Raw genomic sequence first — 23,677 nt, 5'->3', positions numbered from 1 at the left:
CAGAAAGAAACGGTACAGGCAGAGTTACCAACCTAAACGTCTTTGTAACTCAAGCATCTGCTTTGCTGAGACCAGAGGACGGTGAAACTAAATCCAAATAAAGGACTGTGAATATTGCACGCATCTTTACTGTTTTAGAGAATGTTCTGTTATTGTTATGTGTCCAAGGTTGAAACCTGAGCTATCTTAGCAACCAATGACCATCAATCCTGACAGGATTCTGTTACTCTCTTACATGTAAGTTGTTTTATGGGTCTAAGACTTTTTGATTCAGTAAGGGATTTTTTTATTATTTACCTAACGGGAAACACCGCCAAGTCTCATTTTTCGCTTAACCTCGCGGAAACACTCTTAAATGAGAAACTGAAGAACCCAGCGAGGCCAGCGAACCCTCACTAAGTTCTCCCCCAGCTTACTCCAACGCTAGCGGTCAGTACGACTACTTACTAGGCAGAACTCACAGGGGTAGCCTCACGCACATGAAGCCAGCAATAGCCAAGGTCTACAGCGTTCAAGATAATTAACTGTATCCAGCACATTACTTCACAGAACCCTAAGATCTTTCTGGAAGGGCCTTGCCTTCGCTCCAAGGCACACCTACTCTATGCCAGATGGCAGCTCAGTGCTACCTGGGAGCAACACAGTCGCCCTCACCCCCAGAGCACCACTGAAAGCAGACGGATTTGGAGGCAACAAGTTCCTACCTGCAAAAGAAAACGTCCCAGGCAGCGGCGGAGGGATCGGTGTTGACTCGTGCAAGGGCAGCTGTATGGCTCACCGTGAAACCCTGTCTCGAGACCGCGGGGGTGGGGGCCAGGTTAAGAAAGGGAGAAAGAACGCATCGCGGACGGTGGGAGGCAGCTGGAGAGCAAGCCGGAGGGGCTGGCATGAATGGAGAGGAGGCTGGACTAGACTGGAGCAGGACAGGCAGTGAGCTTCCTACGGGCAGGGCCCATGTCTCACGGATCTGTGCACCTCCGGGCACAAGGCACACTCAAAGCAGACACTCGATGCCTGCTGGCCTGAAGAAAAGGCGCCACCTGCATGCAGGTCCCTGATCATCTGGTGTGCCATCCTCTGCCTCCCCACGCCGCCCCCCTCTCAGGCTGAAACCACTGTTAAAGTCCCCCCAGTTTCTGCTATGCTTTTAGGATGTTTTCTGCCTCCTCCCCTGAATGTCAATCAAAGGCACAGACTTCTTTGTGCCGTTCCGTGCTACACCGAACACACATCCGATGAACCTGCACTATCTTACGACCTCTTTCCACTCCGCTATCTACAGCTTCTGGGTTGGTCAGCAAAGATGACCACGCTTGGCAGAAATAACGTCCACTGTATGCAGGGATTCAGCTTCTGGTTGGCGGAGAACGGATGAAGGGAAAGCAGGCGAGAACACAGCTGGGACGGGCCGGGCGCCTCTGCCGCAGCTCCGCTCGGCCTCTCCCCCAGACGGCTTCTCATCTGCAAGCCTGTCTTCAAACCACACCTTGGCTGAGAGCCAGCCCCGAGCACCCACTTCTTGGCAAGCCCTCCAGGCACCCCGACGTGCCCTCTCCCTGGCGCAGGCACACCAGTGAACGCTATAATCGGTCACATGCTGTCGGTGAATGTCACCGGCAAGGGCAGGGCTCCGTGCGTGTCCCCAGCACCCAGCCCGGCGCCTGGACAGAGTGGGCTCCCGAGAAATACTCAATGAATGAAGGAAACAGTGCAAAAACAGAGAAGACGTGTATTTGGGCCAGAAAGCCTGACCAGAAATGTTTCTGGCACCACATGGGACACTCAAATTCCACTCTTTAGGAGCCGGAAGCTGGGTAGAGGCCCCACCCAGAACTCTCACTGAGCTCCTGGGTCTGGGAGAACAAAGGTGACTGGTGGTCCTGAGGCTACTCCGGGAAGAGTACCGTGGCCCCCCAGCCACAGTCAGCCCTCAGGTGTCCGGGTCACGAGCGGAAAGGAAAGCGAATGTAAACGGAGGGGCGCGGAGTGTGACAGAGAGCGGGTTCTCCTTTACTGACGGCAAGTGGCAGGCAGCAGGAACCGCTCGGGCTCCGTCCCGGACCCTGGTGCCGTGCCCCAAGGGCCAAGGACGGCCCCCCTCCCCCCCCAACCCGTTCATCAGAGCCTCTGACCGCCAGGCGTCCTCTCCTGGCCGGACCACAAACTCCTGGAGACGGCCCGACCCTCTGCTGTCTCTCCGCGCCGCAAAGAGCACGGCCACCAAGTTGGCGACCGAGTAAACAACCAGGAGAACATTTACGCCACAAACTTAGGCACAGACGGACACCCAAGGCACGCTCCGCTGCTCCTCACCTCCGTCCTGTACTTGAGAAGCCACGAACTAACTGCTGGCAGGTGCTCTACGCACGCGAGAAACTGCAAGCCTTTTCACCTTTGCTTGCGCTGTCCGTTCTGCCCCGAGCAGCCTTTCCTTTCCCTTCTGCCCTGGGACACTCGGGGGTGTTCAGAGAGCCTCTGGGACCCTCGCTGCCGGGAGGGCTCTGCTCTGGGCTCCCACCGCAGCCTGTGCTCACCTCCGCCACACCACCCACCGTGTGACCTACAATTACACTCGCCCAAATGCCCGAAAAGATAGGGAACCGGCTACGTAAATCACAGCACATCTGTCCACACACTGGAACCGAAAAGGAAAGGCGATTATAATAAAATGCCATTTCTGTGAAAAGAAGAAAAGAAAAAATCTATGCGAATGTGTATTTGCTTCTACGTGCCTAAATATCCTGGGAGGACGTACCAGAACGCATGCTCATGGCTGCTGGGGAGGGACCTGTTCACTGTGTGTAGCCACCCTCCTGTACCTTCGGAGTTTGAGCCCTATGACTAAAGTGCCTATTTCAATTAAAATAATCTGCTTGCAAACTGGTCTTCGTAACAAGACTGAATTCTTCAAGGGCAAGGATGATGTCCTGTTCGTCCAGGACATCTACCTTAGCGATAAGCAGGTAACAGGTATTCAAAACATGTTTGCTGAAACTGACTGAACTGAACTTTTGAAAAGAATCCACGCTCCTGGGCACCAACGCTATTAGAATTTCTACATTTTAAGTTTTTTGTTTTATTTTGTCATTTCCAAGGAAACTCTGCACCCAACCCAAGGGGCTTGAACTCACCATCACCACCCTGAGATCAAAAGTCGATGCTCTGCCACTGAACAAGCCAGGTACCCCTAGAATTCCTACACGTTAGTCCACCCGCTCTGAAAAGGTGGCCTTTGAACAGTGACCTTTACAACGGGGCTCCCAGACTGCCCCCTCTCGGGAAAGGGGGGAAGACGACCCTCAGAGGGACTCCCCTAGACTGACCAGGCAGTGTGACGGTGGAAAGGTATACACTCTGCTCCAAGCCTGGCCCCGTGCTGTCCTGTCAGACCCTCTCCCAACCTCCCCGTACCTCAGATCAATCTATGATGGGAGCTCTGACCCCGCTCTACACCCCAGCACCTCTGCCCAGAGGCCGGGCCGAGAGCCGCGGCTGCAGGGAGACCAGCAGACAACCCCGCAAGGGCCTCTGAGGACTTTACTAGAGGCCTTCCAAGACAACCCAGAATGCTCATAACACGTAAATCCATCAACATACTAGAAAGCGAAGGAATATGGCAGTGGTATGATGTAGAATCTCGCTTCTTCCCTCTTTTTCTTTCTTCCCAATCTGGAACCAGGTGAAATACAAAGTACATAAAGGAAAATTCGAGGATAAAAAGAGGGGCAATAAACAGACAGATAAAGGCTAACGACATTATTGGTTTTCTTTCTTGGCAGCTCGGATTTCAACGTTTCAATGGGATTCAGTTCACACCTACAGGTCTCTGGGCAAGCCAACCAGAGCAGTGACCCTGTGGGGCTTCCTCCCATCACGAGCACCCGCGTCCCACCTAGGCACTGACCCCGCAAGGGAGGAAGGCAGAGTCTATATCCGTAAGGAGCTTATAACCTAACAAGAAAAAGTACATACGTGACTCACGAAAAATGGGAAATGTGGGGCGCCTGGGTGGCTCAGTCGGTTAACTGTCCAACTCGGGGTCAGGTCACGATCTCGTGGCTCGGGAGTTCGAGCCCCGCGCTGGGCTCCGTGCTGACAGCCCAGAGCCTGGAGCCTGCTTCCGATTCTGTCTTCTCTTGCTCTGCCCCTCCCCTGCTCACACTCTGTCTCTGTCTCTCTCTCAAAAATAAGCAAGCATTAAAAAAAAAGAAAGGAAAAAAAAAGGAAAATGCAATAGAGAAAGAGGCACAGGGTGTATGAGAAGTAAGAGAAGGGAGAAATTACTTCCGATGCTGGTGGGGGTGGAGAAGGAGAGAGGGAAGGAATCAGGGAGCGGGTCAAAAGGCGGTGGGGTCTGAAGAGCCTCTTGGTACGGGGAGGGGTACAGGTAGGATTTAGACACAGGAGAGGTGGGTGGAGCGGGCACGGGGACAGATGGCAGGTAGGACATCTAGTGGCTCTCTGGCCACTCGCGGCAGGACTTGTAAACACCTCCAACTATCTTTTTAATAAGCTGCTCCTGGAAAAAGGCCAGGCACGGCCAAATAACGGCTGGGAAACAGGCAGATCACTGTGCTTTGTTGTGAAACAGGTTATTACCTCAAGTGTGATTTCTAACGCACTCAATTGAACCTCGAACCACTTCTCGGGAACAAAGGGGATCGTGACTCCCATTCACAAAACGACTACTACTAATGAACCTCGTCTGACAGACTCAACACGCAATCCACACAGCTTGAGGAGTATGTGCTTTTGGAACAAAGCGAGGAACGTCATCGCGGTTCTACGGAAGCCCTGCTGCCACATCTGGACCGTGGGCTAGTTTTCACGCGTACCACAATCCACGCGAGAGCACTCGACATAGAAGTGGTTTATTTTACGTGTGAAACTAAGTTTCAAACCGATCAGCCTCTCGGAGGCCCTCGGGCGGGCGGGCTCGCTCGCTCGCTCGCTACTTAAAGAAACCGTCCGCTTCGGCTTCCAAAGGGCAAAGGGCCTTCTGCGGAGTTCGGAGCCACTTCCCGATCCATCACCTTCCCAGTCTGGAACGCTTGAGGATGAGGTTCTGCCTGACGCACGGTACGTGCAGACCAAGACAACACTCGAGAAGCTCCCATCCTGTGATTTAAAAATGTCTTTCCTCTGCAGAAGACGTCTCCTGTCTGGCTCAAATTTATAAACATCAAATCCACTTTAGGTCCTTATGTAAAGTCATGAGAACGTAAGTTCTAAGACATTTAAGCTGATTTCCCGATAACTGAACCCTGTCCTTCACCGCCCGACACGGCTGTTCTTACATTCAAGCCCAATCCACAGCTTTCGTCACGTACCCACACACGCACACACCTACCTCTTCCAGCTGTCCCGAAGAAACTGGATTATCTTCATAAGCAGGAAACTGACAACCTGCTTTGCAACCGCAAAAATTATTAATTTCTTCCTCGCATTGTGCCATTATTTTACAATTCGCTTCTGAGCTTTCTAAAGCGATTTCCGGAGATTCATTCATGCTGCACTCCAAACACTGATTCCGCTTCCCCGCTGGCAGAATCCCGGCTGATTCCTCCTGAGAATCCAGTGATGTCTGAGCGCTCTTTTCCATGCCAGACTTTTTTAACCTGGGAAGGAATTTTCCAGACTCGAGCTCTGACTTTCCATAGTAATGGCCTTCTTTCTCCGCGTCTTCTTCCAGCGGCTGGAGATCTGCCTGTGGATCTTCAAACGCATCGGCTTGAGAAGGAATGGGAATATTTGCTTCCTCTTTCTCAGATTCAAATTCCGACTCACTTCCTCCTCCTGGGGACAGCTCGGATGCAGAAATGGGGCGGAAGTGAGTCCTCGGAGAGATCCGAATAGCCCTGTACTGTGTTCTGTCGACGCCACATATCCTGGGGTGAAAAACTTCGCCGTCCGAATCAGAGCACAGGATGGATTTCGGCTTAAAACTGGGGCTGAAAGAGGCAATCCCTTCGGGTTCGAATGAACACTCCACGTGAAGGACTTGTGAGAACGGATTGCTTAAGTCAAAGGAAGAGAAGGAATATTCAAGCCCAGGATCCTCAACCTGAAAGTTACCACAAGCTCCTAGTAAGTCTTCATGGAAGATAAAAGAAAATCCCTTATTTAATCCATTTTCCCCACTCCTCGGCGGATCGTTCTGCTCAAACGACACGAAGGGTTTCCACAACTGCCTGTGACCGGGAGCGAAACTGTTTCCCGGGGTCATGAAGACATCCGTACCTGCTATCGTCACCACGTCAGAGGCCGCACACTGCAGCAGGCTTCCTTTCGTGGGACCGGGCGGGACGACCGCCCACTCCCCGTCGCTGCTGAAGGTCTTGAGTTCTCCGTAAACTCCTCCGAGAATGAAGGTGTTCTCTTTGTCCTGGGCCACGTCCCAAGGTTTCGAGGGTGTCGTGTAGTCGCCACCGTCCACCTTCGACAGCTCCCCGGACGCGAAAGCTCTCTTCTCTGGGCTCTCCTTCTGGCCCTCCCACAGACGGTACTCCGACCTCTGCACGGCCTTGCTGGGCTCCCGGAGGGTCTCCGCCTCGGCCTCGGCGTCCAGGCAGCAGCAGTAGTTGTTGACATCTGTCGGGAACAACTCCTCGTCCGTTCGCTCCACGTCCGCCGTAGCGACAGAACCCCCGTCTGCCATCTGTGTCCAAATGTCTTTAATGACCCCTGAGCTGTAACCGCCTCCACGTGGACCGCTCTCGCCACACCCTCGCGCAGTTTCCAAGGTCTTGGGTTCCGTCTTTTGTTCCAGCTGAATACCGCAGACAGATTCTAGCTTCGATGTTTGTTTGAAGACTAAGGTGGGAATTTCTCCCAACGTTCTACTGTTTTGCTGGCAAGTTTCGTCTTGCAGGAAATCTAGGAGTTCTTCATCTACATAATTTGACGAGACTCTAGGAACCACATAATTCATATCTTCTGCGTTAAACTGCGTGGACTCTTCAAACTGAATGTTTAACGTCTCGTTGTCCGAACGCGTCTCTTCCGAATGGGACCATGGGCTACAAGTTCTTGTTGAGAGATTAGAACAGTGTTCGTTTTCTTCAAAGGCACTATTTTTGGTCCATATTAGCAATCTAGACTGTGTTTTCCCAAGCATATTAGCACTAGAATCTGTATTTTCATTCCCCAAGTTGAGTGTTTCAAAAGAAAACGGTAAAACAGAATTACTGCATTGCACTTCAAACACTGAAAAACAAGAGTTTATACCAGATCCTTCATTAATATCTGAAAAGAGCTCCTGATTGCCAGCAAGCAAATGTGGATTGAGCGCCGTGCTGTCCAAGATCGGGGAGAGTCTGATTGGAGAATCCCCCCCAAAACTCTCCCCGTCGGCATCGCCCGAGCTGGATGAACAGCACTCCCAGAACTGAGCCAGATTGCCGAGGTCTTGCAGGAATAAGCCCTCGGCACCCACGGAGCTGGTAGAATCTGTCCATATTGCACGTTCCCCTTGCAACTCCATTCCATCTAACACTATGCAACATTCTGCCTCAAAATCGGTTTTCTCTTTGCTTTTTTGTCGAATCATATTCAAAATCCGACTTTCTCCTTGCGTGGTTTCTGAGGCACCAGGATCCAACATGGATTGATCAATGTCCACTTCATAGAAGTGTGTTAATTCTGACAGATGAATACCATCCAGATATTTGTTGTCCTCCGGGAGAGGACAGAACGAGGTCCCAGTGAGGTCAACCTCCTCATTGATGACCGCAGGCATTTCTACAAAATGACCATCAATGAAAGTACCTGCTGCGAGGTATGTTTTATGCATATTATTGTTGCTGATACAAAGACTGTGCACGGACTCTGACAACTCGTCCACCGCCTCCGACGGCAGGTCGCTCGCATCCGGTCTGTTTCGGTAGGTGGTCTCTAGTTTGCTTTTCCTGCTCAGAGGAACGAAATACTCGGCAATCGGCTCCGTGTACCACAGCGGCTCCTCCTTGTACTCCCTGTCGTTTCTGCTCTCCAGGGACAGGTCTCTTCCTTCGGCGCTCCCGGGGTCTCTCCTCCCCGGGTCCTTCAGGGGCCTCTTCCCGCGCCGGCACAGCGGCTTGACGGAGCCGCCGCCACCCCCGCTGCCGCTGCTGCTGCTGCCGGCGGCGCGGACGGCCCGCTCGGCCTTGTCGCCGGGCTTCAGCGACAGCCTGCCCGGCCCGTTCCGCCCTTTCTTGTTCCGAACTTCTCGCGTCTTGTGTCGGACTTTCACGCACTTCACGGAGGCTTTCAGTTCTCCCCGAGGACCGCTCGAACTCGAGCCCGCTTCACTCGAGCCGGAGGACCACGAGCGAGGGCGAATCCGTCCCTCAGGCTTGTGTCGGACCTGCTTTTTGTACAGGGCGGGCTGCTCTTCCGCGGCGCCGTGCCCGAACCTGTCCTCCTTCTCGCTTCTGCTCTTGCTCTGGGCTCTCTCGTGTGCAGTGGGGCCCGCCTCGCGGCTTCTCTCCTTGCTCGCTTCTCCTTCGCTGTTGCAGTCTTTGGGGGAGGACGTGTCTGTGCTGGCGGGGGGCGCCGTGGACGACGAGGAAGAGCTGGAGTAAGAACAGACTTTAGACCTGTTCCACACGGTCATGATCTCCTGCAGGCAGACCGGCTTCTCGGACAGCGGTGGGAACGCTTCGTAGTACCTGAAACACAGAGGGAAGGCTTCAAGGCGGGCACTCAGACGTGCGAGACACAGCAGGCGACATCGCCTCCCGTTTTAACAGCCACCACTGACGTCACCCACGAACCATGAACTTTAAAGCCAAAAACGAGCGACACGGCGAAAACACGCCTTACGTTTAGTCCCGTGTCTTGAGCAACTTTATGTTCAGCACGGACACGAGCCCTCGAAGGATATTTAGAATACTGGGAAGAGGACGGTTTTCGTCCTTAAGGTCTTAACTGAGAAGTCACAAAGGACAAGTACAATGCAGTGGCAAGCAAGTCATCTCTTGGTAAGAAATAGCTGCATCTGAGTCTCCGCTCACGTGACTTACTACGCTGGTGACTTGAAGCTCGTTATCTGTGGTCCGTCGCGTCCGCATCCTCAGCCGCACAAGGGCGGCCACGGGACTTCTCTCCCGAGGCCCTTTGGAGCACGGGGAGGGGAGGAATTTGAAAGCTGGAGCGCACGAGCTCTGAAGCCACGCTCCCCGACTGGGAACCTTGACGCTGCCCTGACTAGCTGTGTGACCTCAGGCACGCGACAGAACGTCTCCGCGGCCTAGGAAACACACGTAATACTTTCAACTGCCTCACAGAGCTGTGAGGAGCAAAGGAATTAACGTACGAGAGGAGCGGGAATATTATGGGACTGTTGTCACCGTTACATTTTCTCAGGAGCCATGCCCGGCATTAAGTCAGACACGGCACGGATGAGGAAGGGTACTCGGGTGTTCGGGCAAGAGGATGCTGGTGCGGCCCAGAACCATTAGGAAAAGCGGACCACAGCAGAGCCCTGACGTTCCAGAAACGTCGCAGTCTGGGGAGTACCACTTGTGAGGCACAGGAACCTGTGTGCACACGAAACCCGAGGAGGCCAGCGACTACTGGAAATGCGGGGCAGGTCGAGCCACGGAGCCTGCTCCCACAGGGCCTGAAAACAAGGAAGACGACCTTCCAATCTGCCAAGAAGCCAGTAGTCCCGGCAAATCTCAGAACAAGACGGGCTGCCAAAGCAAGAACCTAGAGTCGGGCTGCCTGCCAAGGGCGCCGTACTCTGGAGGCCACAGTCAAGGTCACATGTGAGCTGACAAAAGGCCATGCTTTCGAAGGGCCTGTGTTTGATTCTCCTCTCCAGTCTCTACCAGCGCTGTCTAATGGGAATACATCGTGAACCTCACAGAGAATTTTTAACCTCCTAGGAGTCACACTAGAAGTGCAAGAAAACACAGGTGAAAGGGAATCCAATGATGTAGTTTACTTAACCAAATATATCCACATCATCCTTGCAACATATAATTGATATTTTAAAATATTAATGTAATATTTTACATTCCTTTTTATACCAAATTTGGAATCTCGTGAGAGTTCTGTATTTACAGCACATCTCAATTTGAAGTGGCCACATTTCAAGTGCTAAACAGCCACACGTGACTTACGGCGGCCACACTGGACAGCAAGCACCTGTCCACATGGACCAATAAAAGCTATTTTCACCTGAAGGTCTACAAGTCCGTAAGATTCAAATAAACTGTACAATAAGCAAGTTCTGCTTATGAAGCAGCTGATTTTACCGGCCATCTACAGACAGAGGACTCCGAGCACCTTCAGGAATCAAGCTTGACAAGGTCAATGACTCGCCCACACTTCTTTGTACGCAGCCGTGGAACCCCGCGTTCCCTGCGTGCAGAACAAGGGCGAGCCCACTTTCTCACAGCCGTCTCCGGGGACCGGTGTGACAGCACACTGGGTGCACAGTCAGTAACAACCGTGTTTCACTCGCTCACCCAGTTCCCAAATCCTGATTCAGTACGTATGACAAGGACAGGACCGTCTCATTCACCTCTGAATCCTCAGTGTCACGCACACAGTAAGTGCTCAACACATGTTTCCTGGATTATAAAATGGGAGACTGAATACAAGACAACGAACAAAACCGGTAAAGCACACAGCAGTTATTAGTCGGATTTTTAACCATGCACATTTTGTTAACGAATACAATCTTACGTACATTTCCACTTGATCCTTTGCTGTAGGGGATAATTCTGCCTCTGGAGAGGGAGACCCCTCTAACTTTTTGTGAATCTTCTCTTCTGTTATGAAACAAAAATTCAGAAAGATTGGTCTTATATCTAGTTAACAAATGATATATATATATATATTTTTTTTTTTTTTTTAAAGTTTCTCAAGGAACTTTAGTCGGAAATCACATAGGCTTCATGGCTTGAAAAGAACTCTATACCCATTTGCCTTCTTATTCAATAAAGATCTACTTCTTCACAGCACCAGAGGGAATTCTCTAGCTTCACCATACTGATGGGGGGCTGAGGGGTGAGAGCTGTTCGCCTCATCACTGACACAGGGCTCTAGAGGCACCTGACTGACAGACTGACGTCCCCTATTAATTACAGCAGAAGGAGAGAGACCATCTGTTTAATTCCAGAAATTATTTTCTCGCTAAATTCCCCACTCATGGACTTTGTACTGACTCCTCTCAACCGACACGAACCTGTTAAGAAAATCCATTACGATCAGCTCTCTTACAACATCTCTGAGCAAGGGCTGTGTTTCCATAAAACTGAAGCAAAGGGCTATACTCTCAGCTTAGCTCATGGTACCTACTGCCTTAGGTTAAAAACAAACAAACTGTGCCCTTAGAAGGAAGGCTCAAGGGTCACTGGGCAGCAAAATGGCCATGAAGAGGGCAAGAAAAACAAAGACCCTTAACTTTAACACACAGCTTTCACTCCAAGGGCTTGCAGAAAAGTTGGCCCAGGAAGCCGTGAGGATTCACGAGTCGAAAAGACTTTAACGAGCTTCAAAGACTGCCCTTCCAAAAAACCTCCAAGAGTCAAGGCAGAAATTCCTGTCAAATCTGAAATAATCACTGTCAACACCCTCGGAGGCCTTGATGTCAACGGGCAGATATTCACGGGGGACAAGGATGGGAAGGAGGACATATCGCTCCCGATCCCGATCCCTGGATTTTGATGTGAACATGACACCGAACGTCCCCCCATCGTGAGGGCGCCCGTGGATTAAGTGACTGCGCTGAGAGCAGGGACCTATCGACAAGGGACCGCTAAGGGTGACCCAGAAGCCACTAAGAGCTGAAGACACAGCATGATGCTGCCATGGAGACACACTGAACACAAAGACTTTCTTCTCCTTGTCTGTCTCTGGCCGATCCTAGGGTGTCCTCAACCATCTCCCTTGGTGCCCGCGGCCCTGGTGCGAACGGCCCGCTGTGTGCAGGGCGCAAACAGCCTACTGTGTGCAGGCCCTCCAGGGGCTACGCTCACCTTGCTTACTCTGCAGGTCTTTCAGTCTGGAGCAGAGCTCCTCCACCAGAGTCTCGATGCCAGAGCTCTGCGTGAGAACAAAACACACATTAGTTTACTGCCAGGTGTATACAAACTCAGGTGTCTGCACACCCTTGCTTTCACATACAGGTCTTGCAAACCTTCCACGTTCCAAATGAAATGCGTTACCAATACGTAAACAACACAAGAGTTGAAAAGCTACAGGTTTGCTGATCCAATTTAGTACACATATTTTACTAGTAAAGTATATTCAACGGCACCTGCTGATAAAATGTGAAAGTATGAATGTACCGCCCAGAATGGCTGGTCTTCCCAGGGGTATGGCATGTCACCCACGGGGCAGCCTACGGACCTGAACACTCATCGTACGGCCAACGGTCACCATCAAAAACAATATTCGATATCTGCGTGAGGAAATCTCGTACCGGACTCAGTACAAAGAGGGGGAAGAAAGTCACAAACATCGTGTGCGGCTCCTCTGGGAGCTCATGGTCTAGAGAAAACAAGGCAATTGTGTTCTTTTCTCCAGTGAACACTGACGACTGCAACAAGAAAGCACTCAGAGCCACGGCCCTGAGCGAGTGTGAGAGCTTTGTCTTCTCTTAAAGGTCACGAGCAGGGCACAGAAGAGCCTGAAACTGGGAGGGGAACAAGAAGAGCCAAAGCTCCCGGAGGGACAGATGCTGGAAACACGCACAAACAAATAATCGTTGGCTACGAAGACTTTGAAACTTGAAAGTTTTTCTATTTCTCACAGGAAGAAAGAAAAGTCCTTCACAGAGTATGAAAAGGGAAGACGAATTTCCGAGGACCTTTACTCAGTGGTCGAAGGTCCTATTTAAACCGGAACGGAGTCTCTCTCCGGTGGGCGCGATCCGGACAGGTGCACGGGACTCGGCTCCACCCGCCGCCCTCATGGGGCCTTGAGGGGCTAAAAATAGAACTGTTCCCCATTCACTGAACTCAAAATGACTCAGCACAAGTATTACAGACATCCTAAACAAGAAACCACACAGTTCCAGTCTGAACAGCAGGAAACAGCGCAGTGAAAATGGTTAATTGTAGACGCTGCCAGTTACACTCTATCCCTGACATATCACAGCTTTTAGTAGGGACGCAGGACAGAGGGCGACAGGCAATGGGCCACAGAAGGGCTGTCCCTCCCTTAAAAACACCCCTAAGACCCGTGGCAAACGTTAGTCACAAACGCTGCTCTGACCACATAATTCCGTCAGGAAGACTCTGCTTACCATAACGTTCAAGGTGTGATGAATATGGCTGTTTTAGTCCATTTCCTCCAGACCACGAACCTAACACCGGTGTCAGCTGACCCGCTGCTCGCTGCACGCTGTTCTCTACGGCGAGCCTATGTCACTGTGTTTCCAAACCTAGCGCCAGTCTCCAGTGCCGAGGGCCGAGCCTCTCGGGATCACCATTCAACTTCGCTCAGGTCCCTGCGACGGCCGGCCATTTAATATTCTACACGGAACGATCCTCCTCACTAGTGACTACACAGTATTTCTTTTTTACGCTTTGTTTTGGAAATTACCTCCACACATCTGTGAAGTTTACTCGCTCTGGACAGTAAGGCAGCTTGAAGTACACGCATCTGCTGTCCTAGCCACGTGGCAACGAAACGGGGAGCTTACTCCCAAACACGGCTACGAGCACGCTCCACCCCCCCGGTTCTGTCCTCTTTCCCCGACTACTGCAGCATCCTACTTAGGTGAAAAATAATCATCAGATCGCTGGGCTAGGCCTGAAAACTGAGGAACAGAAAGGGCCACCAGAAGCAGCCTCGTCCCCGGTCGTCTCCCGGCAGGTACTGTTCAGTGTTCACCTGGAGCCGGTGGCGAGAAATTCTGCGTACTTTCCCAATTATGATATAAGCCGTTGGATGTTTTATGAGTACACCACGTCCACGAGGGCACTCAAGGGTACTTGAGAGCCTGTGGTGTCTGAAAAAATAAAGTAAACGAGACCGGTCTTAGTGACGGCTGTAAGGGAGAACACGCTGTAGGTGCACAAGATGCTCCCGTTCCCGCCGAGCTCACACACTGCTGTTCCTAACTGCACTGCCTACAGGTACGGCCCAGGATCCCAGGAGCGCGTTTGAAAGGGCCCCCCCGCACAGTAAGAGCAGCTAAAATTCAAGGACCGGAACTCCAAATCTGGAAGCTGGTGATGCACACGTGGGGACTGGCAGGTTTCTGAATGCACGACCATTCACTGCTTTATCACTGGCTCAGCCAACGGTCATGAGCAGGGTCGGTCGACAGCACACCTGGGCTGGGCGTGACCCACGGACAGGCAGGACCCTGTCCTCCGGGGGTTTACACTGTAGTAACGCCTACTTCTCAGAAGAAATGGGCTCCCACGTCCCACCGGCCTGGGTCTGAATTCGCACCCCGCCACACGTGCACCGGGCAGCAGGGCCCATGTGCTGCTTTACCCGTGACCCTGAGACCACACTTTCCCCCTCAAGAGGCTCGAGGCCCAACGAGGATGACGTACATGTGAGGCCCCATCGGAATGCCCGTCACATCAGTCATCTAAACGTCGATGCCACTTCTAGATTTTGTTGATGTTTTTCATTTTCCAGAATGTCCCTATTGGATTCCCAGTTTCTAAAATGCCTTTAAATTCTGCTCTGGGGGCACCTGGGTGGCTCAGTAGGTTAACTGTCCGACTTCGGCTCAGATCATGATCTCACGATTCAGGAGTCTGAGCCCCGCATCGGGCTCTGTGCTGACAATTTGCAGCCTAGAGCCTGCCTCCGATTCTGCATCTCCCTCTCTCCGTCCCTCCTCTGCTTGTGCTCTCTCAAAAATAAACAAACATTAATAAATAAATAAATTTTGCTCTGATTGGAGTTTGAGGTTGGAGGAGTAAGAAAGATAATTAACCTGACCCAGAGAACGCCAAGTCCTCTGGATTCTGCCCGGGCAGGGGGCCCCCACATGGCCACGCCCTCTCACAGAAGCTCGGGGTGAAGCTAAAGGCCCGGGCTTTCCATGGAGACCCAGCCTCGGTCAGACTCTGCAGCTACTGTCCCGCTGCTTCCGGCAAATTCTCTCGTTGGTGCCCATCTTCAGGACGTCTCCGCCCTCTCCACGCCAGCCATCCTCCTCATCGCCAACATAAAGGAAACGCAGTCAATCGCACACACTCCCCCACCCCGGTCTCTCTCCTCTCCACGTCCAGAGGTTTCTGTCGCCATTCTAACAATTCAAAGGTTCACCTTTTATGGACAGATGGTTTGAACTGGGAATTTCCTAACTGCTGGACAGACACTCCCACCCCAGGCCTGCGGTCACTAACCAATGACACTCGGGGACCTCGAGCTGCCCGGTCCGCTCACGGTGATGTGAGAGTCAAAACAGGTCTGGGTTTGAACACCATCCCAGGGCTCGCCCCGTGACGCTCCCTAAATCGTTCACCCACCACAGACTCGCTTTCCACACCCGGAAAATGGTGTGGAAAACTCCGCGGGGGATTTCCTCCGCTCCGCCTTCCAACCCTTGTGCTGGGCTTTTTCGTTTCTACTATCACATTCAGAACGTGAGGAGGTCATCCCGTCCCCTGAATGTCTCTTCCTCACCCTCAAGGCTGCGGCAGCTGGACGGCGATTCGGACACTTCGCGGGCTTTCATTCACTCCTGCGTCTCCATTAAGGTATCTCACACCCTCCCTCCCGGGAGCCCGGTGTCCCCTCCTGCCTCCATCCCCACCAGGATGGAAAAGTGTAGCGCTCTGTGCCCCCGGGAACCGTGTCCGCAGGCGCGCAGCCCCAGCGCCGGCCCCACCCACGGTGGGGCGCCAGCCAGGGCCCCCCACCCCTACCCTCTTGGAACGCTAACTCCTGGGCCCCCTGCACGTACAGACCTACGCTGGCCGTGCGGCCGTCACAGCCAGCCTCCCCGCCGAGAGGCCAGACAAGCGAGGAGAGCAGCCTGGATCTTCCGGTCCCAGGGCCACTGGACTGCAGCAGCGTGAGACCCCACACAAGACCAGCCACGGAAGAACCTCCCAGCCGAGCCCTGGCTCGCCCACACGACTGGGAGCAAGCCAGACGGCTAGTGTAAGTCACCCAGCTGTGGGGTATTTTGTCATGCGGAAGCAACCCAGGTACAGACGGCCCGACACTCCTCTGCTCAGACCCACCCTGCACGGGCACAGAGCTGTTTTACAATTTTTCAGATCTCGGGTTTTAATTTCTAAAGCAGAGTTGGAAGGTCCGTGGGAGGAAACCCAACTAGGTACCGAGGCAGGATTACTGGTGACGATTCACTGTGAAGGACCACTTTCGTTTTAAAAACCTTTTTAAAACTTAGAACTAAGTTAACGTTAAGCCAGTAAACAAAAGAGCACCAGGGGAGACAAGGGAGAACGACACCAGCGTTCACGAGCTCACGCCTGGGGCAGCCAGGGAAGTTAGGGGAACAGGTGAGGCGGTCGGGCATAGCGCAACAGGAAGTGGTGGGTGAGGCGTGGGCTGTGCGGAACCAACATCCCTGGCCTACGGCCAAAGATTTAAAAAACGTTAAAAACCCAAACAAATGAAAAGCTGTTTCTGCCACGGCACCTGCATGAGGGCTGTGATTCCCGCCCTCGACCACAGGAAGAGCTACAAAACTGTACCCACTGGCTACCTCCAGCTCTCACGTACAGCTGCTCGCTAGAATACGATGTGAGAGAAGAGACACAGCCACCGAATAAATATCGTCACATACCCGGGAGGACAAGATCTCCATCTTCTTAGAACGATGGGCAAAAGACAGTTATCTGTCACAGAAAGTAGAGGATGTCAGCCTCTGTTGTAAGTAACGATCAAACAGATTAATCAAGCCTTAGAAAAAAGTTAACTGTGCTCTGTATCGTCTTTAGCGGGGCAATGGGACGCCAGGAGTGCGTGGGACGCCGGGTGCGTCAGGCGCGCCGTCCCGTGTAAACGCCAGACAAGCCATTGGACTTCTCTGGGCCCCCATCTCACTGTCTACAAAGAAAGAACGCTTCAGCTGGAGCAAAGCTCTTCAACCCTCCTGTTCCATCGCCACACCTCGTTTGTTTAGGCAGACCCTATGTGTAGAAAAATGTTCTGTTGCTTACTTTACTTTGGAAACGGCAGTTTCTTTTCCCTTCAGACACCCACACTCCTCCGGTACGTAGCAACTAGACTTCCTGAAGGAGGTTCAGGCACAGAGGCTTGTTGGGCCTTGGGTCAAATGTTCGGAGACACTATTCCTCACACCTCACGGTTCAATTAACAAGAGTAGCCCAGTTCCTCAACACAGAATTTAACAGTTATTTTTAATCTAGAAAGCACGATCTCTTAAAGAAGCCAAGAGTGGGCACATAAGGAAAGAATGCACGTAACAACAGGTTAGTGTATCTTTCTGGTTAGTCCCGTAGCTTCCACCAAATAAAAGCCCGTGATGGTAAAACAGTTAAAACACCCTGACTCTAATCCAGCAATCTGACATCCACATATCAACTCCAGAAAAGCCCCGTGCGCACAAGGATGTGCGTGCAGAGCGCTCCCTGGACGACCTCTAGAAAAGCCCTGTGTGTGCATGAGGGCACACGTATGCAGAGTGCTCCCCGGACAAGCCTTGCGTGTGCACAAGGACACGTGCACAGAGTGCTCCCTACTGTACTCTTTATTAACAGTCAAAAATGGGACAGAATTGGAAGGTCCGTTGCCAGGAGAATAAACAGCTATATGGTCTTACAATGGCAACTGTTTGGCAGCGAAAAGGAGTTAATCGCATTATCAAGCACAGATAAAACTTCAAAAATGTTGACTAAGAGAAGTTGCAAAACATGTGCAGTGTGGCTCTGCTCACATAAAGTTAACATGTGAAAGTCTCCCACTGGTGTGCTCCCGAAGCAGTGTTTAGTGAAAGTATACAGATATGCACGGGAAGGACAAGTCCACGTTCAGGACAGCGGGAGCACCTGAGAGAGACGGACAAACGCGCCATCGGGAAAGAGCGCAGCGGGGGGAGGGGGGCTTCGCTTGTAAGAACTTACTTCTAAAGCCAGGCACACAGCTATTCAATGCTCCATATTCTCTGTACCTTCCCCCGTCTGCCTCTGCACCCTCAGGCACTCGGTCCTTTTTACGTCCCATGCCACAGCACCTCACGTGCCTCTGTTTTGCCCTTTCACTCCCCTCAGCCACAGATTTTATAGCAGCTGTTCCCCCTTTCTTGCCTTTCTCCTACCCTTACTTCTTGACATTTAAAAGTCAGGAATTTCCTGCAGAAACCACAATTTCCCACCTTTCCTAAAGCGAGCTCAGAAGTTCTGGCCCCATCAGGACCACATCTGCCACGGCGGCAACCAGCTAGTGCGGGGCTGGGCCGGGGCCCCACAGGCCTCACCGCACCTTACTGTCTTCCCTATGCAGCTTCCCACCTGGCCCCAGAGACAGGGGCGCGCCAGGTCTGGGCGAGATACACACACAAGCCAACAGTCTATTGTCCAGCCTCCTCCAGAACCACCCAGCCGCCTTCCGGAGTCTCCACTTGGCCCTCTCCCTGGGAGCTCACATTCAAAGCTCTATTCACACCCTCACCCACCCACCCACCCACAGATTAGTGTTTCTTCCCTGATTTCCTTTCCTCAGACATGAAAATTCCATTCTTGCAGCTGCTCAGACCAGAAACCTTGGCTATCCCTCGCTGGGTTCCTCCCTCTTCTCCACTCCAAATGGGGCCGTCAGCTCTACCTTCAAAATATATCTAGAATCCAACTAGCGCTCACGGTCCTCTCCCTTCCAGACCACCGCTTTCTCGGAGTCTTCCCCTGCCCCCCCACCACCCCCAGCCCAGCGGCCCATGGGGCCCTATCAGTGTCAAAGTCAGGTTACACTAGCCTCTGCTCCAGACCCTCCAGCCCTCTGCCACCTCCCCGCGGAAGAGCCAAAACCCTCCCAACGGCCTCCAGGTGCCCCTGAATGCCCCTCCCTCCACCTAGAGTGAGGAGATAAGGCCAAGGCTTCTTCGGCACGGCTGGCTGTGACCACACAACCACCGTGAGCTTTCTCAGCTTTAGCCACGGGCTTCTCAGGGGTCTGGCCTATAGGGGGAGCACAGCCTCACCTCTTGCACAGCTCAGAATCTCATACATTTTTAAGTGCTCCATAAATGTTAGTTACCATTGTTCTGATCCTTGTTTTATTATCCAGAACGAGTTAAGTTCAGAAGTCAGTGTGCAAATACATCGTCAAAATTAACTTTAACAGTAAACTGCCAGGAAACACGTAACATGGTTTTCGTATCTTGTATACCCAACCCGGCACAGCCTACGAACAACACACATGCAAATACTACGATGGAGTATTACTCTTACTGGTGGGTTTCGGTCAGTGTGAGAACACGAGCAACTGAATAAGGGCCCCGCTGTAGCCGGGGCATCAATCCTCTGCGAGGCTCTTCGATGGGGTGGGTGGGGCGGGACGACACCCAAAATGTAAAGCTATACTGCCTCTGAGCCTCACTTACGGCCCCCCCACGGCCGGGTGCAGCTCCTCATCTTCCAAGGACGCCCCCAAATGGACGGCGAACTACCACCTTTAGTGCAGTTTTCAGAAGCTCCATTAAAACAAGCAGAAATAGAACTACTTATTATGAAAACAAAACAAACAATATGAAAAGCCTTAACTCTGGGGACAGAGAAGGCAGAGCCAACTCAACTTGAGGATTGTAAATAACGATAGCTGACAAACCTCAACGCTCTTTTATGTTTCTTAAAACGGGGCAAGGGATCTGGATGTATTCAACCTCAGGCACATGCCGCGTCCACTGACAACAGAGACAGAGAGCTCAGGAAAGCATCACTTAATAAAAGCACATTTGGGGGACGTGTGAGCTGCACCAGCCCCATTACGGGCCCTGTTACAATGCAGCCACAGCAGGTGCGAAGCATGCTACAGAAAATGAATGGCCAAGGGCTGGGGGAAGGTGGGGGGTGGGGGGTTCAGTCGGTTGAGCGTCCGACTCTAGGTTTTGGCTCAGCTCATGTCACGGTTTGTGGGTTCAAGCCCCGCGTCGGGCTCCGTGCCGACAGCACAGAGCCTGCTTGGGATCCTCTCTTTCTCCCCTTCTGTCTGCCCCTCCCTGCTCACACACACACTCTCTCAAAAATAAACATTCAAAAAAAAAAAAAGAAAAGAAAATGGCTGGCCAGAGAACTGTGTGTTATTTGCACGTGCAAGCAAAGGGAACTGGCAGAAGCAGTTTCAGCAGAACCTAACAAACAGCAAGGCCCGTGAGGGTCATGATCTCCTGGAGGAATAAACACTCACCAACCGCCCAAATTCTTTGCCAAATTTTAACAACGTGTACAGTTAAGTTTGACATAACTGTGTTCCGTGCTGTTTCGGCGATGCCTCTGTGACAAAACATTGAGGTAAGCAGGTCAGAGCTGTGATGTGGGGCACAACTTGTCGCAGGGACAAAGCGGAAGGAGACACAGAGTCACATCACGAGCATGGAGAGGCACAGTCCGGGAAGTCAGCCTCTCCACGGCAACCATGACGCACTGGAGTCTGACGCTACGGCTGCTTTTACAGCAACGACTAACGCCGCACCTGTAATCGTCACACAGGCACACGTGGAGGTCACGAGAAAAGAACTCATCTCCCAGGTAACGCTTAACCTCACCTCTGCCGGCCGACCCAACAGAACGACAGCAGCACTCAGGTTACCCTCGCGGTTACGTCACTAGCATTCCCGTCAGACTGTAAACTGTCTAGCGGCTTTTGATTCTGATCAACTGGCAGTGGCTGGGTGGGAAAGCGCGGAAGCACGTGCATCACCGTCCTCAGTCCTAGGAAATGAACATCACACCCACAGGCCAACATTCACTGTGGCCCAAACAGAGAGCAAAACGTCAGCGTTCTCATTTCCTAGGTAGGACCTGTTTGTCCTTTATTTTCACTGCAGCCAGCAGGCAGAGTCTAGAAAGAAAAGCCTGGGGACGTATAGCCTATAGTTGATGAACATGCACAGTGATTCCCTTCTGTTGTTCCAGGCCACAAAGAAAGAGGATTCCCGCCCCCCCCCCCCACCAGGTTCTTTCCACTGACTCCCCAAAAGCCAGGAGAGCCCGCCTGAGGACGCTGTGCGGATGCACACACATCACAGCGGGCGGTCCGAAAAAGGCAGGCGGGGCTTGAGAACTTCCTTCTTCCGCTTCCTTCGTTCCCTAAGCTCGTACCCAGCTCCTGGCACATGCCTGGCGGGTTCGTTTCCTCAGCTGATTTTCAGCTGATAGGATTAAAAACAATCATTAGGAAAAAGCAATGCAACAATTATTTTACAAAATAAGAAGAAACTGGACAAGTACACTTCACTGGGTTTGTAAACAAAACTCCCAGCTTTGGCTTCCCAGCAAAGAAAAGCATTTCTGCAAAGCAACAACGTCAAGAAACGCCCTCCTCTGTCCACCGCCGCCAGCACTTGCCACGCCCGGCCAGCATCAACCGGCCCAGAGCTCAGCAGGCCGGGGAGCAGGGGCCCACACTCCTCGTTCCTCGATCGTTCGCTCGGGGCGCCCTTGTTTTCCACTCAGCTCCCCTCCGCCATGAGTCAAGGCAAGAGTCATTTCACAGCAACTCTGGTCCAAAGCAGAAATAAGATCCCTTCCCAGACTGAAACCCTCACCTCGCATTCTCCTCCCAACCATGACTCAGCAGCTTCTTTGGAATTTGCTCAAAGAATTTACCTGAACTAACCTCTCCTTTAAAAAGGCACCTGCATTTTACACTCCAAATTACTTTCCCTTCTGGGTCGGGTAGAAAATGGCTTTTGAGGAAGCCTCCGACCACCCCCTTTTCTCTGTGTGAGCACTGCCCCTGCTCAAGGACGGGACCCCCCCCCCCCCCCCCCAGGCAACTCTGCCCCCTCCTTGCCACGCATCCAAACCGGTGGACTCCCGGCCACTTGTGTTTCTCCCTAGGTGACAGGTGCTGGGTCCCAGCTTCCACCAGCCTTCAGACGAGAGGGAATGACCCAGAAGCAGAGAGAGAAGCGAAGGAGAGATTGTGGCTCATTAGAGAAAATGACTCTGGCTGTCCATCATTTTGCTGGCCGTTCAGGCCGCTTCTCCGGCCCTGCGTCTCCAGCACTCGGCGTCGCGAGTCCCCTGTGTGCCGCAGGTGTATTCCCACTCCTTCGACCAGGCTCATTACGTCCCACTTGCCAAAACGAAGTGGTACCTGATCAAGACCACCCATGAGCGGTCACTTCCAAAGTCCTATCCCACAGTCTACGAGGCAGCAGTTCCGAGAGATCAGAGGTTAACAAATCAAAGGGGTGGGGAGGGGAGAGGAGAACAGAGGGAGAGGACAAGGGCGGGACGACAAGGAACACTCCTGGAACACCTGAGCATTCAACTCCGCTCAAGAGAAATTCGGTACCGCCAGTGATCGTACTCGCTCAGTTAGGTACCAGGACATGAACACACGGGCAGCTCCCAGCCTCAGTCCCCGAGGAGCACCGTGAGCGCGGTGACGAAGGGGAGCCAGGACGAACGCCCGCAGTGGAGGACGTGAGGCAGCACGAGGCAGCGGGAGCCCACGCCAGGGGCCTGGGCTCTCGCAGACGATTCTGAGCAGGAGGAGAACACACTGCCGGGAAGCACTGAACAAAACTCAAGAGGCATGCGTGGTGGGCGGCAGCCAGGAAGAACACACCTCTGTAGATTATCAGATGTAGCAACCCTGGTTACCCCAACATCAGCCTTTAGAGGACTCAGCTCAGGAGGCAGTTTCGGTAACTTGTATGAATCCTCCCAATTCGACTCTGCTTTACAAAGGTACTTTTCGAACCGCACCGTCGCAAACAGTGGTGAAAGCGACATAATTTTCTAAGTGGTTATGATCTCAGAGAGTACGTCTTGTCCTGAGTAATAAGAACTGCACAGTATTAATCTAAATGGGTGATTTTACTCTAAATCTATTTTGTTCTGTCAGCATGAAGGACAGGAGAAATATTTTACGTGAAGCATTAGAAGATGGATGAAAATAATCTTACAGGGGGCACCTGGCTGGCTCAGTTCGTAGAGCAACGCGACAGGCATGGAGCTGAAACAAAAAAATCTTACGATATTTTCTAAAAAACAAACAAAAAATTATGAATCATAAACAAAGACAGTGTCCTTAAAATACCAGCACTGCTACCCCACTTATGGGAATGCAGCTAAAAGTAATATAGGACACGGAAAAGCCACACGTGGAAACACTCTGGACAGCATAAAAAAACTCAAGAGCAAACTAAGTAGGGCCCCTGGATGGCTCAGTCAGAAGAACATGGAACCCTTGATCTTGGGAGTCAGGAGTCTGAGTGTAGAGATAACTCCCCCCCCCAAAAAAAACTAAATAGCCAGTAATAAAGAGTATATTATATTGCTGTTGGAATATTGCTTGAAGAAATATAACTTAGCCACTAAAAAGAATGAAGATAATGTAAGAAGATAGAACATGTTAAATCGGAAAAAAAGGACATAAAATTTTGTGTATACGCTAATAGCACTTATGAAAGAATGTACTTTATAAAACTCAACTTATGAAGAAAAATGCCAAAAAGGAGAAAAGGACCGTGTTCACATCACAGTGGTAAGACAATGAATAGTTTAGTTTCCTAAGTTGTTTTGGTCAAGCCGTTGCGTTTGTGTACCTT

General features: G+C 51.9%; 1 protein-coding gene across 16 annotated transcripts in view; it reads right to left on the bottom strand.

The window, feature by feature from the left end:
• Positions 1–23,677, bottom strand: part of KIAA0232 (uncharacterized protein KIAA0232 homolog) — a 98,411-nt gene that overhangs the window by 21,800 nt on the left and 52,934 nt on the right. For 11 of the 16 annotated variants that reach the window (XM_045056635.1, XM_045056636.1, XM_045056629.1 and 8 more), the window contains 4 exons: positions 11,970–12,036; positions 10,679–10,760; positions 5,351–8,648; positions 3,598–3,669 (listed from right to left, as the gene is read on the bottom strand). In XM_045056635.1, the coding sequence (XP_044912570.1) occupies positions 3,598–3,669; positions 5,351–8,648; positions 10,679–10,760; positions 11,970–12,036 (3,519 nt within the window). Of the gene's footprint in view, positions 1–704; positions 2,678–3,597; positions 3,670–5,350; positions 8,649–10,678; positions 10,761–11,969; positions 12,037–13,240; positions 14,671–23,677 lie in introns of those variants that run through there. The other 5 variants (XM_045056633.1, XM_045056639.1, XR_006597267.1 and 2 more) reach the window with 3 other exon arrangements.

Source organism: Felis catus, chromosome B1 (genome assembly GCF_018350175.1).
Source record: "Felis catus isolate Fca126 chromosome B1, F.catus_Fca126_mat1.0, whole genome shotgun sequence".
In the NCBI taxonomy this organism is placed as follows: Eukaryota; Metazoa; Chordata; class Mammalia; order Carnivora; family Felidae; genus Felis; species Felis catus.
Note: the sequence above shows the minus strand (reverse complement) of the source record. Positions and strands in the feature narration are given on the sequence as shown.